Source organism: Embiotoca jacksoni, unplaced genomic scaffold, assembly GCF_022577435.1.
Source record: "Embiotoca jacksoni isolate LCO1_2020_lvr unplaced genomic scaffold, fEmbJac1.0.p SCAF_22, whole genome shotgun sequence".
NCBI classification, from domain to species: Eukaryota; Metazoa; Chordata; class Actinopteri; family Embiotocidae; genus Embiotoca; species Embiotoca jacksoni.
In genome coordinates, this window is record NW_027185363.1 from 1,812,197 (window position 1) to 1,830,058 (window position 17,862).

General features: G+C 41.6%; 1 protein-coding gene across 1 annotated transcript; it reads right to left on the reverse strand.

The window, feature by feature from the left end:
- Positions 1 to 356: 356 nt before the first annotated feature.
- LOC138202846 (voltage-dependent calcium channel beta subunit-associated regulatory protein) lies at positions 357 to 12,780 on the reverse strand. Its single transcript, XM_069157151.1, has 12 exons — positions 12,639 to 12,780; positions 12,523 to 12,543; positions 10,952 to 11,083; positions 9,483 to 9,554; positions 6,304 to 6,449; positions 6,041 to 6,102; positions 5,741 to 5,924; positions 5,482 to 5,662; positions 5,262 to 5,405; positions 4,352 to 4,550; positions 4,034 to 4,238; positions 357 to 3,950 (listed from the first exon to the last, which is right to left on the reverse strand). Exons 2-12 carry the CDS (start codon positions 12,535 to 12,537, stop codon positions 2,066 to 2,068), a joined length of 3,225 nt encoding a protein of 1,074 aa, XP_069013252.1. The 5' UTR covers positions 12,538 to 12,543; positions 12,639 to 12,780; the 3' UTR covers positions 357 to 2,065.
- Between the last annotated feature and the right edge of the window lie 5,082 nt (positions 12,781 to 17,862).

Consider the following 17,862-nt stretch of genomic DNA (forward strand, 5'->3'; position numbering starts at 1 on the left):
CAAGATGTTTGAAAATTGAGAAGGAAAATGTCTTTTCTTGACCTTGGAAACTGGTAAAAATCAAAGAAGAATTGATTACTGCGGAGGACCTCCCGGTGTCACGTGGTAGAAAAAGATGAACTGACACTGGATTGATACACTGAGCGCAGAGACTATAAAGTGTGCCAGGTCTCAGCTTCCTTACCATGATGTAAAGCATGAGAAGTGCAAAAATAATGTATGAACAGCTGAAGTAGCTGTATGCGATATAGGCTACATCTTGATAACGTATCATAGAATGTTTTTAGTTTTGAGGCTAAATTCGTGAAGCTGCTGATCTTTAAACTGACCTTTAAATGAAAGCAAAACAATATTACTCATGGTTTCTCACGTTTAATAAATTTGTATGCAGATTTTTACACAAATATTCTGAAAGACTCCATAAACTTTGGCTACTTCAAATAGTTTTGTGATGCATTCAGTCTCATCATCTGTGTCTTCAGTGGATGGTTTGTTTGGATTTAGAAATTTTCTAAAATGCAGTTGAAAGCTCTTAACGACATTATTGGACATTTGGAAAAACATTTTCCATAAAAAAAAAAAAACCTCTCACTTTTGTTAGCTCTGATAGACATTTTTGAACCATTATGTGACATTTGAGATTAAAAAGATAATTGAATGATTGAGAAAATAATCTTGGATGCAGCTTTTCTCCACGTTTCAACATGTAATATGACATGTGAAGACTACTGAATATATTCAATATTTTTCTGTGTCAGCAAATCCTGTGAAAAGACAAAAATAAAAAATGCATTCATATTTTCCAAATAATTTCCTGAAACTGGCCCCTAGTTGATGTCATTCAAACAGGGGTAGATAGTGTATTTTGGGGGGGATTATTTTCATCTGGAGATTAATATATTAAAACTGGTGCAGTATTTATGGCAGCAGGGTGATGTCTGCAGGACTTACTAAAAGTAAATGTACAGTAAGTGGCCAAGTGCATTATAATGAAGGAATGTTGTTGGTTTTGGTCTTTTCACGGGGTTTGTTCGCACTGAAAATATGGAACATCACCATACTTCCATTTTGTAATACACAGTGTATATATCTCGTCCTCCTGGGATTTGGGAAACACATAATGCCACTGCTATTCAGTTTCAGCCTCCACATTTCACAGCATCAACTCTCTGTCACCGGACCATCTGTCTAAAAGCCCGAGAGGCTCCTGTGTCAGTCACTTAAAGTATCATCTGTCAGCCTCCCCTCAGCAGAGTCCCAGCCACACTCCACTCGAGCCCACGGAAGTTCGTGGATGCAACCTGCTTAATGACGAAGCGTAACATGACTGACAAAAATGGAAAAAAAAAAGAAAAAAGAAATATGAGTAGAAAAATGCACATATTTCCACTGCTGTGTTGATTGACATCCGGGTAGCTTGTCTGCTTTTACATTTACGATATAGTGTGTTATCTCCAGATCTGCTGATATGCTGTTCATGAATGAGAGCAAGCACTGAAGATCTTTTTTTTTCTTAAACACAGCATTGTTCCTCCTCTCGCCTGATACAGACTTAACATCTCTCACACACATTTACCCTCATGATGATCGAGACAAGAAGGACACTTAAGGAAGATATGGTTTTAAAATGAGAGAAATGGGTGACAAACGCCGTCATTATTCTTTCTTCTCATCAAAGTGCTTTTTGTTGTCAAGTTAAAACTGTACAGTATTCACATACACATCGTTTGGACCTACAGTAGCATGCTAAAAATTCACAGTTAAGTCTGAAAATATTGAAGATTTCTAATCATGGGTCTCTTTTTTTTCAAAGCTGTGTGATGAGTGCGTATGATCTTGAGGATGATGACCAACAAAAAGGGGCATCACATGTCACGTGGCATCACAGTGGCAGTTTAGGTCTGAATGGACAATGCTGGAACAGACTGGCCAGGTAGTTCTGTCCTTTTGGAGACATCTGATGCAAGTGTCATAATGATGTTTGAATTGTTATGGACTTCTTTTTACCACTTGTGTAGTCTATAGACGATAGATCTGAAATAAAGATGATGGCATTATTAGCGGATTATATGGGACTGAATCCAGGTGATGCGATGTGGGACACGGTCAGCACCCGCTCTGATCCTCCCTGGCCGAGCTTCTCCGCACTCCGCAGGCCGCTGTAAATCCTCTCCTCCACTGACACCATCAGCTTGTCTGTCAAACTGCTCTCTGCCTGCAGGGAAACCTCAGACAGGATCGCTTGACTGCTGTTGTTGTTCCTGTTGACGACCCTTGGATCCATGTGGCTCGTTTTTGCAGTCACAGTGCTCGTAGACTGGCTGCTTGTGCTTTCTGTGTCCTTGTCTGAAGAGACTTGGCAGCCGTCAGTCTCGCCAATCGACTCGCCGCAACTAGAGCTGCTTTTTGTTGTGTCTGTTCCTTCGGTTGGTTTGTTGGCCGCACTTTCTGTGGCATCCCCCGCAGCTCCTTCACTTGATGGATCTCCGCTCTCTGATCTCTCTTTGGCTGCCTCCTCATAAGCTGCAACCTCACTGGCTTCTTCATCGGCAGCACTCGCGATGCGGGACAGGGTGCTGTGATATCTGGTGTCCAGAGGGTAACCGGCGCTGTCACCCCTCCTGAGTGGAGTAAACCTCTGCCTCTCCAAAGACGGGGAGTACCTTCCCCCAGAGCTTGATCCTGGGTCGCTGTATTGCTTATGTCTTTGCCACTGTTTCCGGAGGTGAACCCTGGATCGGTGCCTGGAGCGTAAGGGAGAGTCCTGCTGGTCAAACCGTGGATCATGACGAAGGAACTCATTGAAAAGAGCATCTGTCTTTTCGTCGATGCTGTAGTCACGGCGGCGGAGTCGAGGCCGGTGGGGACTGGAGGGCTGTGGGATTACTTTAATCAGGGGAGACATCAGCTGTGGTTGTGACTCTGGAGGTTTCTGAGGATGGAGGGTCTTCAGAGGATGATATGGTTCTTGAAGGGTAAGAGACTGGCTGCCAGGGTGAGGTTTCCCCTTTTGTTTCTCATTTGTCGCTGTGCTATCTGCCATCTCGTCCTCCAGCTCCTCCTGAAACAACCTGGCCTCGATGCTTTCGCACACTGAACCTTTTCTTCCAGAGCTGGTGAAAAATAGCCTTCTCTCAGAGGCCGTCCTCCCTCGAGGGGCCCCAGGAGTCCCAAACAGCCGCATCTCCTCCGGGGCCCTGGATGGTGCTTCGATGGAGGCGTAGCCACTGTCCATTTGAAGGAGCTTCCTGTTTCCTCCCTCACCCTCTCCCCCAGCTCCACTTCCCATGTCACTGTCTAAACCTGCCCCTCTGGTCCCTCCATCCAACGCCTCTCCCTCTCCTTCTCCTTCGGGCTCGTCATCCAGCTCTTGGGACAAGCAGCTGTCCAGGCCAGAACGAGCGCCTGCACCGCCGAGGGATGAGACGCTGTCGGCATCACTGCGGATCGACTCCCGATCTGTGCTGCTCTGGTCTGAGGAGGCGTATTGCTCCAGAGAGGCTCGCAAGCTCCAAATATCTCTGTACAGGGAAGGAGGGTTCTCCAAGCTCTCTTGGCGAATCATGAAGGAAAGCGACGAGCCTGAGTCAGTCCTTCGTCTGGCTTCGGCTCCCAGCACCAACTCATCTCCATCATCTACCTCTGCCTCGCTGTTTTTCCCCACATCTGCTGTTTTTGTCTCATTAGTTGTCCTTAACGTGCCTTCAAACCTTTCCTGACTGGCAGCCTCTTGTGCCCCAAACAAGTCATCATCATCTGCTGATTCTAGCTCCCCTCCTGCTGCTTCTGTTCTTATAGCTGCTCTGAACATTGTCTCTTTTCCTTCTCCTGTTCCGTTGACTGTGGCCTCCTCCTGCCTCTGGGCGACACAACCATCTGATGGCAAACAGACCTCTTCTCTCATGGCACTGCTGCTGCCACCTACCTCCACCATGGCATCCAGTTTTAGCCTGCACAGATGGAGAGCAGTCACTTAGTCAAAGATTTTAGAAATGACATTGCATAAGTGATGGTGCTATGGGCAAAGATGTACCTGCTAAGGAAGACTGAAGATGTGGGTGCCGTTGTGGGATGAAACAGAGACTCTGCAGAGAGGGACTGGAGGCCACTGGTCTGGATGGGAGTATGTGGAAATGATTCAATGGCCTCATCTCGGAGAGGAGAAGAGTCATCTTCGGTGTGATCGGTGGTTTCACTTGCTGCTCTTTGTCTCTGAAAGGGTCTTCTCTTGGGGGATCCTGGTAGAAATTCAAATGAAAAGGTCGCTATTGAGATGTTTCACTTGCATTTTTTTATTTAACGGCCTTTGCAAATCAAGTCTTACTCATTCCTTTATAAGATGTATACAAACCTTTGGCATCCAGACTGGCAGCGCGGTGGCTAGTGTCGAACTTCCACCTCCTGAAGTAAGGCCCGGCCCCCTCCAGACTGGCGTGGCGCCGCAGTTTAGAGAAGAAATGTAGAACGGAAGTCTGGCCTGGAGCTTGAGTCGACTCCCCTCGCTGCCCCCTTTCGCTCTCAGTCTCTCCCCTGTCCCCGATAGCCTCCATCTGACAGAAGAGATGAAGGGAGGAGGAGGATGGAGGAAGGTGATGACACATTAAGGATGAGTTGAGGCAGACAAGTATGAGATGAATCGTGACGGGCAGAGGCAAAGCCCTCGGGACACAGCAGTTTGTCATTTTGTCACTCAGTTGCAGTGATAACTGATGTCACACTGCATCAGTAGGTTTGAGCCTGTTGCAGTTGCTTTTCACAGCTTTGTTTGATACGAGTAGATCTATCAGTGCAAATGCATTTCTGGCTAAATGGTGTGTATGCAGGCTTAATAAGGCTCCAATTTCACAGAAAAAAAACTATTATTAGTTGGTTTTGAGAAAATATATTCATTTAATGTAAAGAAAATGTTTTTAAGCAGAAACCAAATCATGTTAAAAAATGTCCACTATGATTATAAACTATAAGTATAAATTGTATTTTTATTAGTGTTATGATATAAATTATGTCTGAGAACAAAAAAATAACCCTCGATAAAAACACCTCTCATCCCATGTTGAGGAAGTGATGAAACGATACTAAAGTCTGTGGTCATGCTATTTTGAGCTGAACACTCAGATGCTCAGGATTCATCATCTTTGAACCATTTGGGTAAAAAAATTACAAATGGGACTCCTTTCTGTAGATATCTCAACTGACTGACTGACATTGCCATCCATTATTGTTATTTCTGACACACAAAGTGGAAACAAGGTCAGACTCACTGTCTGGGACCGTGTGTGCTGTGATTTCATGGCTGAAGAAGACTGCCTGGGTGCCTGGTCAAGGATGATGGAGTGGTGGGGGTCTCCCGGCAGACCCCCGCTGAGGCTCTGTCCCATCCAGTCGGGGACACTCCTCTCAGTGGGCTTGAGAGAGAAATGAATGCAGGTTACTCAGTCTGCTACAGTGATTTGTAACATGAGTTTCATGCTGTCAGGTCACCTGGTAAATGCTGAGGGGGAGTTTGGGAGCTGCAGTCTCACTGATATTGATGTTGCTGCCCTCCGTTGAGTCACACTCCATGATGGTGAGTATCTTGAGGTCACACGGGGCTGGAGGCAGGTGAAGATGAGTCAGCCGGGCCTTTTTCAGATGGTGGAAGTCTCCTTCAGTCAGCGTGTACCTGAGAAGGACAAGGAATCATCTAATTCCATCAAACACCTTTATCTAAAATATAAGTATATAGTATATAAGTATTCACCTTCTCTCAGTAGCACTGTACCTCCGTCCTTTGTCCTGAGTCGTCTTCTCCTGTTCATAAAGTGCAGATTCATTGAAGGACACTCTGCGGCCAGTCGACCCAGTGGAGACAAATCGTTCTGACTCTCCATCGTGACAGCTAGATGCTGAAAGAGCATCTGATTCATCCAGACGAATGGTAAGTTCTGAGTGACAAAGACGACAAAGACACACCAAGGGTGAGAAATAATGGAGTTGGTGACGACAGTGGACCAGAATGTATTTGTATATATGGGAATTTAGAAAACTGCACAGCTCTGACCTTGTGTGGGCAGAGAATCCTCAGCATATGTGGTGTTTGTCTTCTCAGGGTCATCACTCGCTCTGAATGAGGGAAATTAGTTTTACTCTTCATGTTCTTTCACAGAAGCAAAAATGTCTCGTCTCATCGCACCTTTCCATTTCATAACAAACACAGCTTCAATCCAGAGTTGGTGTAATCCCATTCGCCCCTGTGCTCCCTGTGTATTTCAGGCAAACCCACCCTACCCGCCCAAAGTGTGTCACCCAGCAGGTAGCACCCACCTGGAGTAGCGTCGTCCCCCCATGCAGCAGCGGTGACAGAAGAGAAGCAGCAGGGAGAGCAGGACCAGTGTCCCCCCGGCAAAAACACTCAGCAACACCAACAGCAGCACATAGTTCTCCACCTGGCCGGCCGACACAGGCACATCCTGGTGTGTAACAAGAGGTTTAGAGCCCAGATAGTAGTACATTCACTCAAGTACTGTGCTTGAGTACAATTTCAAGTACTTGTACTTCCTTGGTTATTTGCATTTATGCTTCATACTTCACTACATTTCAGAAGGAAATTGGTATCAGTGAAAATGACTTCCAGCTAAAACACTGAAATGCTCCTTCTATATAATAATAATCCAAACTTTAAACATTTACACCACAGTTTTTCCTACTTATAACTAGGTGAGTTGAATATCACGCTTTAATGAGCTGCAAATATTGATAAAAACATTTTTGTCCAATTTAAATTTGATTTTATATAGCCCAATTAATACACATGGGGATCAAATAGTTTCAAGGCTAACACTGATTTGATTTGAAAGAGGAAAACCAACCAACGATTGATCTGTAAATAATAAATAAGTACATATATAAAGATTTTTCGGTGCTAATAATCTCTCTTAAAAGTGTTTTATTTTTATGATCTGTTTATTTGTCAATCTCAGTCTGAAAACATAAAAGGAAATATTTTGTGCCATAAAGTCAGTGATGTCCATTTAAATTATGTTTAAATGTGATCTCAAGGTCATTTTACTGAACTCTTAGTTCACAGTGTTTTTTTTGTTTCCATCAGGAAAGATGTTTTACCAAATTACTGATTGTCATCCTGTTAACTGGATGGGACAATTCCTCAGTTTATTTCTTATTCTTCCAACTGCTCTCTTTTCCTCCAGGTATTTGTTTTAAAAAAAAGGGACAATGACATGAGTGGTGTCAACCAACCACATAACAAACCAAAACTGCTCTTTGGAGTAAATATCCATTTTTCCCACCTCAACAAGCCATAAAACCACAACATCCACACTCAAACACTGATCAACATGACATAAAGCAGATCCATATAGAATAAAAAAAAATAAAAAACAATTGTTAACAATTTAAAAATCAGATCTTAAATTTTTAAATAGTTATAATCAGCCTTCAAACCCATATCGCTCTCTGAACTCTGTTGTTTGTATTGCACAACATTAATTTAATTTCAATAGCTTGTGTTCAAATTGCATTGCTGGAGCTCACAACTCGTTCATTTATTGGAACGATATGGCAGAAGCGCACATAATATATCTCAACTGTCATGTTTTGTTGCTGTGAACACAGTGGCTGCAGTTTGTCCTGCTGGGACAGTAATTCTTGTCTCTTTGAGCTACGCAGTGATGAAGAATCTCTTTGTAGCGTTAGGCTGTCAGCTAAGCGCCGAAATATTTAATAAGTGGAATTAACACTGAAAGACTCTCTTAAGTCCCTCCCTCCTCGTAGTGATTCTTATCCCGATGCACACTCATATACATCCTGCCCGCTCGCTAACACACTCCCAGAGACAACTGCTCTCTTCTGATTAATACTCCCAGTCCTGGCTGAGTGAGCCTGGGGATGCTAATCGAAACGTCAGCGAGACCCTTAATTCAATTTCCCAGCTCCTCTCAATGAGGGGGAAATGAGGCCTCCGCAGGCTAAAAATGGAAATCGGAGGGGGAGGAGGAGGAAGATGCCGACGCACATGAGCAATCCCCACACAAGACTTTCCTGGCTCCTCTTCCGATGTCAGTTTCAAAAGAAAGAGAAAGTCATTTTCACCATCATAAGAGGAATATTCAACTATTGCGACATCTATTGTTATGTAATATATGAAAATGTGAAAGGTTGTCATGGAGCATGGCATTTAAGGAAACTGTGAAGTGGACAATCTCCTCTCACAGCATCCTCCGACTTTTGGATATTGATGACCCTGATGGTATCAGCAGCCAGATCATTATAGCAAAGACCCAAAGACCATTTTAAGTTTTTTTTATCTGACCAGCAGTGCAAACCCCAAATATAACCTGCCATTACACAAAGAGAAGCAGCAACCAGAGAATTAAAGCTGCAATAATCGATGGACTCTTGTAGGTGTATTATATAGCAGGGTGTGAGTGAGAAAGAGCAAAAACAGCTGATTTTACAGTGACTCTGCTTTCACTGTAATTGGTAAAGGTTCCTCTGTAAGGCCGCCGATATATAAGCATCAATCAGTCTGTGTCAGCTTCAATCACAAGCTCAATCTAACAGCAGCAAGTCACTACATGAAGGGGAGAGTGTTGCTGAACAGAGGAAGCTGCCACTCTCTGCTTATAAAACCAGAAAAGGCGGACAATTAGTGTGTTCAAGCAGATGCAAACACCCCCCCCCCCCCCTTTTCAATCAACCTGAAACCTGCTTCAGGCCAGAACATGTTAAACTAACTTTCCTGTCACACATAAACAATATATTTTTATGTTCAATGAAAGAAGTTGTTGAAGCCTTTGGATAAAAATTATGTTTGACATTGTGTGTCTGTGTAAGACTAGCAGCTTAATCACAGCACGGCATTACACACCTTAATACACTCGTTACATGTGTGTGTGTTTACATGCTGCACACACACACATACCATTTGTCAGGGCGTCTGTAACTTAATGAAATCTGCTGTTTTTACAAGCTGAGCCGAACAGGAAGAACAACGCAATCAATCCGCTACAGCAGCGGAGCCTCTCGCCACTCTTCTGGTCATGTTTCTAACATAGTCAGTGGAGGCAAACAACAGTCAATTCTCCTTCCACACAGACAGCTTTAACTGTCCGATAATCGCCACCAGCTCAGATATCCCCCCCCCCCCTCCCACCGTCCTCCAGAGACAACATGGCACACAAATCTAGCAGCACACTCAGTCCTGTTTCGGAGTCAAATCCTCTTTGGCTACAGATCAGTATGTCCTCCACCACTGCCCCAACTGGGATATAATACCTATTACTGGAACACTGTGGTGTTAACCCAACACACCTCCCTCGTTTTTTTTTGTTTTTTTTTGCCTATTCCCACTTTGGATGAAGTCCAGTTTGAGCCATAGAGTAGAGATTTTTCAAGCAGCCAGACTACAGACAGTAGCTCATGTGAAGGTGTGGACAGTATGTGTGGATGGTGTTGACAGAGACGGTTGGTGCAGCAGTACTCACAGTGGAGTTCTCAGTCAGGCTTGTCAGAACAGGCAGATCATTGCTCATGGTCCAGGTCAGTGTGAGTGAACCCTGCAGAAGATGAAGAAGAGTGAAGAACGTCAGACGGAGCTGCCGCTTCTTTCCAGACAAATAATACAAATAAAATTTCTATCATAGTATGCAGAAAAATCTAAGTGCAGGAAATTTAATGAAAATGATCTTCAGTCATGTTCTCATGGTCAGCTATTCTAATAAAGACCAAGTCCTCCAAATTAGTGTTAAAAACATATCACTGAGCCACACTTTTGTACTGGGTGATATGTTCCTGCATTAGACTAAACATGGGCACTGTAGTTTCTGTTGAATCCCACATACACAACCCTGTATTTACTGTAAATACTCATCAAATCACCAAATGTTTGTTAATCCACAGCTGAAAATAGTCACCAACCAATACACTGTTTAAAACTACTGCTGTTTATCTGCTGTCTAATTCACGTGATGATGTGTGAAAGTGTGTCATCACAGTGTCACCTTTACCAGAGGTAGATTGTTAGTGGTCAGACTTTGTCATGTCAAACAAAAGAAAACTTGGAAATGAAACTGGAAAGTGGAGGTGTTTTCTCAAATTATTGTGGTGATAATTGTTCCCCATCACCTGCAAAGAATTTTGGGATGGATAATTGGCAGAGTGTAGAAGGACCTTACAGTCCTGCTTTATTGGACTGTTTTATGACATTATGTCAAAGCTTTCACATGTGCTCACAGCCATTAACACACACATTAACTATCTGTCCACCTTAACTGCTGTCTGTATTATGGGTGGGGGGAAACTTCAAATCCACACAGTATTGTAATATTTTGCATTTTACCTTGACTTAAGTAATGTGAATATTTTGTATATATATATGTATTGTGGGACCTTCAGTGATTCCTACCACTAATGTGTATGTGATGTGTGTCTGTCTGTGAAATTGTGTAACCAGTTTTATGTCTGTCAGGTAATGTTTTTTTTTTATATAATTACAAATCAATTACTCATGGCGGGCCTTTAATGTATGAAAAGAATCCACAAAGTGAGATAAGGAAGAAACTGAAAATATGATTAGACACTTTGATTATTATTATTATAACATGAAAAATATGAAAATGTACACAATATGTCTAAAATTCTGACTTCAATGTTCAATGCTGCAGAAACTGATATCCTGACTTCTAGTCGTGAACATGTAGCTTAACAAATGCCTGGTAATCCTCCATATCTTTCTAATCTCAACCCAGTTTGTACTGCAGGTTTTCTGTTACATTTCTGACCTTTTCAAGTCCAACCAAAGATAACGCTGATAATACATCACTGGATTAATTAGTCCGATTTAAATAAACTCCCCCCCGTAGGCACAGAAAGCATTACACAACTGCCTGAACAGTAATGACGAGTCAGCTGTGAGCTACTGGTGTAAAATTGGTGTAATGCGCCTTTAACATACCAAAAATGCAAACCTAATTGTTTTCTGGATCGAATGCTTTGCATGAAACTCCACTGTGTCAAAAGAGCTATTGACACAGTTAATCCTCAGCTCCACCTCTGAAACATCTGCTCTCTTGTAAAACACCCGTTTCTGCAGCAATGTGTGAGAGAAAGGCAGAAGAGCTGACAGTACTGAGTATTTAGACAGAGTGCAGCTTGTGTAACATCAGTCCATGACTGCATTCCTCACACATGCCGGTAACACTGCTGCATATTCTCTCACCATGTGAGAGTCATGTTTTATGTAATATCTCGTACATACTAACAGCTCAAGGTAACTATGATGTGAACAAAGCTCAGAGGAGCAAGAGGAGGCCACATAGACGCAAAGAAATACACACACACACACACACACACACACACACACACACACACACACACACGCTCTTAGATCCTGCATCCCCAAACTGAGCATTTTATTAATTAAACTTTTTTGAGATTACATATTTTAACTGCACTTTTATAATATTTCAGCCTATCTTGAGTCTTTTCTGTCATCGGGACAGATGTGGTGAAAACATCTGTCTGGATGTCTGATTGAATAACAAACAGCCCAAAGAGTTTAAATCTAAAGTACATTGCAAATTAAATGAGGTGGTCTTTTACATCTAAGGGCAGTCTGACATCTTCCTTTTCTGGATTATTACCGCCGCACAAAGTCACAACTGGGACAGAAACCGAAAGACCTCAAAGGCCAAAGACCTCTTTTAAACTAATTTCACAAATTAATTAACCGGTCAAGAATCATGTTACCTGTGAATTCCACGTATAAATGTCCATTAATCAATTTATTGAGCTGCTTGTATTTTTTCTATTTGGGCAGACAGTGAATCTCCACTTCAACACAATATGGTACTCAAACTAATTTACTTGCTCCATCCATGTTACATTCATGAACATGTAATTATTACTGCCAGTCCTCCAAACCAAACCTCGCAGGGATTTGCATGATGCATATCTGACATGGAAGATATACTATAATATGTTGATATGGTCAGTCAGTCATCAAACTCATGCTGTGCCAAACAGTGTTCAAACCCACTTTTGAATTTATTTTAGGCTTGTTAAGATTCCAAAGTTTCCAAACACAGCAAATGTATCAGAGCTAGGATGAAATGTGATTAGAAAATGAGCAAGACATCTAGAATATAAATGTTAATATTGTATGTTATTATTATTATTTTTATTGTCATTATTTGTAGGCTATTGGTAGTAGTGCTAGTAATAGTAGAAGTAGTAGTATTTGTGTCATGCAATAGTAGGCAGTGATTATTAATAAGGCCAATGATCAGTTAATCAGCCTGACTTCTCAGCCTTGTCATCATTTTGTCAGTAAATACTGAAAGTACAGGTAAAACTCAAAACACAGGACCAAAACACTGGTCCTGACTGGTGGAAAAATATAATCCAAAATGTGTGTGCCCGTGTTAGTTTCCAGGATCTAATGACATGTCACATTCTCACATCATATCACAGACATCAGACAGACAGGCATCAACACAGTCCCTGCCACTGTAATGATGCTGTTACCTTTATAAATGACATCAGCAGCTCAATATATAGAAGAAGGGAGGAGAACGGGAGGGACATCAGTGCAATCAAGCTTACATGTGACTGGATGATGATGTGCTCCAGATGTGCTGTACCTTACGGTCTATACAGGCGGTGTTGAAGGAGCTTCCCTCAGCTCTGTGCAGACTGACTACAGTGATGCGCTGCAGCCGGCGGCGCTCAGCAGCAGCAGCATCCTCAGCATCAGCAACAGCAGCATCTTCCCCTCTCCTCCGAAAACCCGCGGATCAGGGCTGTCCCATATCTCTGCGTCGTCTTCTCTCAGCCTGCGGGGGGAATAAATCGCGATTAGTCACACTGGAGCCTTCATGCGCCGGACACGGGGGCTCCGCCGAGGTCCCTGAGTCTCAAACGTCTCTCTATAAATCAAATGCTGCGATATAGAGTCGGCTATGTTACCTATCTCAAATCTTACATAATAAAATAGTACCACATTACATCGTGAGCACGCCTGTAGGTCCATGTTAACTGGTCAGGTGAAGTGGTCCCGGTGTGAGGGGGACGGGGATCAGACTCACCCGGCTGTAGATTCCGTTTGAAGAGGTCCACAGGCAGCCTGCCCCGTCTGCATACTTTAATTTGGGCTTCAAAAAAAGACTGTATTTATGAATGAAACCACACGCGATTAGACACACCCACCGCCCTCTCCCGACGCACCACGTGACATCACTGATGATGATGATGATGGTGGTGGTGATGGTGGTGATGATGTGAGATGGAGGAGTGAAAACCCGACCTCATTCACAGAAGACGCTCATGAATGGCAGCTGGTGAAGTAGTGATTGATTAGTTATCAGAGTGTTATTGGTATAGATACAGACATTCTAATCAATATTTTAATATTTTGAATTTGCTGTGTTTGAGTCTATGAGTAAAATGCGCGGAGACGGCTTCTGGAAACGTTTTTGTAATCTGACGTTTCACCACCTGGTGGCAGCGTTGCACTGTTGTTTCATGTTTAAATGTAAGATGGAAGTTCTGCATGAAGGTTTTGTTTTCAAAGCCAGCTACAGTCTAGACCTTCAGTGATCAATGATAACACTCAGAGAGGACCCTTAGGAAAATAAATATATCTATAAATCGTTTAATTTGACTCTTAGTTAATAGAATATATCTAAATATCTATTGAGAAAAACTCCTGCAGATCTGGATCGTATTTGTTTTTATGCTGCTCAGGAACATTTCTCAACCCTGTTTGTCTACGAAAGTCAAAGCTCTGAACCATTGTTTCCCTTATTGAAGTGTATCTGTTATTAGCACATTATTATATAAAATGAATTAATTGTCTGATTGCTGCACTTTGGATGCATGTCTAGCTAATGATTTGAGTTAAGTGATTTAACTCACAACAACTGCTGCTAAATGCACTAAATATGGCCAAGATAGTCCACCTTTTTAACAATTTGTTTATAATTTTGATCCAATTAAATAATTTAATTGTTTTGCTTGCATATTTTCTACCATTTTGACACCCAGTGTCTAATCCCAAAACATTGTTTTCATTTCTAACCTCTGTATTGTGGCTTCCTGTGTGATGTAGAAATGTGTTGCACAAACAGAGATTGCCTCACCACCAGAGTGGCAGGAGATCAAATCTGCGGCTGTATGATAACAGAAAGCAGGTGGACGGTTGGACATCTGAAGAACTAGTTTTCTGTTTCTGCGCAAAAAAACTTCCTCCAAAAACTTTTGAAAAATTGGTTCAAAGCTGGAACAGATTGAGTGACAGAAATGGCAGCACATGACCAGAGATTTTATTCAACTGAGGGAATCAGTTCAAAGCAACTACAATGACCTGAATGTGTTTATTCACTGGAGTCAACTGACATGATAAAGCATACTGCACTGATACTTTGCCATTTCTGTGTAAATTATTATGTCGTTTCATGTATTCTCAAGCAATATATCTTATATTCCAGCCTAATTTTGGAACATTTTAAGATCTCCAGTCCATTTTCCGCTTGCAAATGAGGCCCTAAATCCTCAAAAAGTCAGAGACTTTTGGGACTTGTTTATATACTTTAGAGGAAAATAATGCAGCCACTGTGAGCACAGTTTCTGAGAAAAGCACAAATAAAGTTTGCCTATAAATATATGCAAACTTTTAATAGGGATATTTATTATGGGTGTTGTACATTTAGAGTGAAGTTATTGCCCCTGAATACAAAACTTATCTTGATATTAAAATAGATGTCAATACTCTTTGAAAGCACTTCCCTGATTGGAATGGCGTTCAAAATATTGTCGCACTCAGGGACGTTTGAGTCTTTTTAGATTTTCTCCACTAACTATGTTTTTATCAGTGGCTACAGTGTAACACCAAGGATATAATCTTGAATGTATTGATCAGATGGATCAGATTTAACTTCCTAATTTTGTGCATCACATTGATTGACCTGTAAAAACATTTGGAGTCAAATACTTTTTATCAGGTCGAGTAAATGTCTTTGCATGGCATGTGTGTTGTGTTGTCTTTGTAACTGTGTGTTTTTACTAACAATAATGAATTATCTCTCTTCAACAGTAACACAGGACTTCCACAGGGCTCTGTCCTCGGCACACTTCTCCCAAATCGTGCAGCATGGTTTTCAGATGTATGCTGATGATGTTGTTATATCATCATAAAACATATCATCATAGAGCTAACTGGTCGGTTTCCATCCAGCTGTCACAGCACAGACACTCAACATCAAGAAAAACTGTTCACTTGCTTTACTTTCAAAGCTCAGCCCTCATCAGAAGTTAAATTTAATTGTCCATGAATTAAGAACTAAGCGGGTTTTAGAAGGAAAACTTTCTGACATCCTGCTAGCATTGGCCACCTTGAACTACTGGCCAAAGAGAAAATAAATCGAGCAACTGTGCATTTTATAATGTGTTGATACAACCTAAGGTTTTTAAGAGGAATAATTTCTTCTTTCAGCTTTCAAGTCTTCAGAAATGATAAGCATCCAATTCATTATTTATTATTATTATTTAGGAACTAAATATGTGACATGTGATCATTTTTAGAGTTTTTATTTTCAAAGTTCCTCCATAAATGCCTATAACCAGGTTCATTGGGTGCTCAGTGGCCTGGCTCAGGAACTCTGGATGCATCTATGGTGAATTGTACAGAGCCTTTTCATGAATCCTTTGGACAGGTGGTATCCTCTGCTATATACATGGCTGAGCTAAAGATAATAATTCAGATTTTCATCCAATAACGGATACAAAGTAATGCAGTTAAAATGAAGCACATTCATGTCCTAGATCATCTCTGCTTCTGTATTTCACACTATGTAACAGCAGTTTAATGTGTTCATTCTATCAATTACATTCTTGTTGAAATATTCAGGAACAAATTCCTCACATATGCTTGTTTTATCTCAAACATTCCAGGAACTGTAAGGTGTAACATACCACAGGATTGAAACATGTGGGAATTGATGCCAGGAGAGGCCGTGCAGGGGTGGGAGGAATGTGAAGGAGAGGATGAGTGCAGTGTGTGTGTGTGTGTGTGTGTGTGTGCGTGTGTGTGTGTGTGTGTGTGTGTGTGTGTGTGTGTGTGTGTGTGTGTGTGTGTGCGTGTGTGTGTGTGTGCGTGTGTGTGTGTGTGCGTGTGTGTGTGTGTGTGTGTGTGTGTGTGTGTGTGTGTGTGTGTTGCTGGATGGTTGACGTCAGCGCTGCGTCTGTGCATGCTCTGAAGAGCAGGACATCCTGTGGAATTGTTCTCAGCGAGGCTCGAAGAATGTAAAGTAGCAGCCTCTCCTGTCTCGCCCATCTCAGTGAAATGCTGGAGTGGCAGAAGTGAGAGCAGGAGGCTGAGGACGGACAGGATCTTTATTAAAATATCACCAGGACATTGAGATCTTTGAAAAGAGAAAAGACCAGTCAGTGTCAACGTGGGAGTCCTTTTGTATTCCAGTGAAGTTCAACAAAGATTAACATGAAATTTTGCTTTTAAACTTAATTTATTGTGCATAGTAATTGACAGTAATTAAAAAAAAATTATGTCATATTTCTGGGGCATTAATCTTTGAAGATGCTAGTACAAAGAGAAAGCAACATAGAGATGAAAATAATCACAGAAACAGCTATGGATGAACACAGAACAGTAAAGGAACCTCTCTCATGCTGAAGAGGTTGTTTTCAAAGAGAAAAGATACAAACACTATGACGGGTATAGGAGAGATGAGAGTGAGGGTTTGAGGTGAGGTAGGTCATATGGGAGTGGAATGACGCAGGCTATAAAACAGGGGGTGTTGTGACTGCAGCTATTTTTAGCTGCTGTGAGGACACACATATTAGCTGCATTTCTCTGCCCTCCCCGTCTTCCTACGTCACTTTACTCCATGCCCGGTTCTCTCCGCTGTGCATCATGTGACAGGTGCAGCCCGAGATCCGGCTGTGGACCAAAGGTGGGACATGAATACTAAACAGCAGGGAATGAGAAAGACTGCAGAATACAAAGAGGTATAGGAGCTTTCTGAAAGCGTCTCCTGCCACTGGCTGAAAGATGATACAATACAGCATCCATATGTGAGTGTTCATGTAGTGTGTTTCCCTGCCTTCAGCTCATTGCTTGCTGTGACCGGATCAGGCACCTATGTGACCTTTAAAAGAAAAAGAAAAAAACAAGGTTAAGAAAATGAATGAATCAATGCATTTTTTAGTAAGAATTTAACCCAAGAAACATTTATTGGAGGAGTTATCATTTTAAACCACACAGGCTTCATGAATTGTACTTGACTTTCCATTACATTCCCAGGGTAACCAAACTGTGTCTTAATATTGTAGCTTTAAAGTGATTTCAAGCAGGAAATTATAATAAAGTTATTGTTTTGTATATTGGGAGTACATTTTACATGTATAGCACATTATTTGTCTCTGTTTTGTTTTTTTTAAGTCTGTACCAAATATAATCCCAATTGAAAATAGAAATAAAGGGAATTAAGAAGATTTTTCAGCTGTAGAGGTAGTTTTTACAGAAGCTACATGCATTTTAGCTACTCACACACATACAGGTCTCATTTCAATAAAAGCATGCTGTGGCCCAAAGTTTATCCAGAGTTTTAGACTAATTCCCAAAATTGTTATGAAATTAAACCGCATGTTTGATACTCCAGTCCAATACATTCTTGATGACGTTTAGTAGGTTGTCATGTAGGTTTTTATATTCATATATTCATTAAACTTATAGTTTGACACGATAAGTAGGCGATACTGCTTTTAGGCCACAGAGTCAGTCATTTTTTACACATTAAAAGTAAACTCAGATATTATGATTATCATAGGAGGTCAAATATAAACATAAAG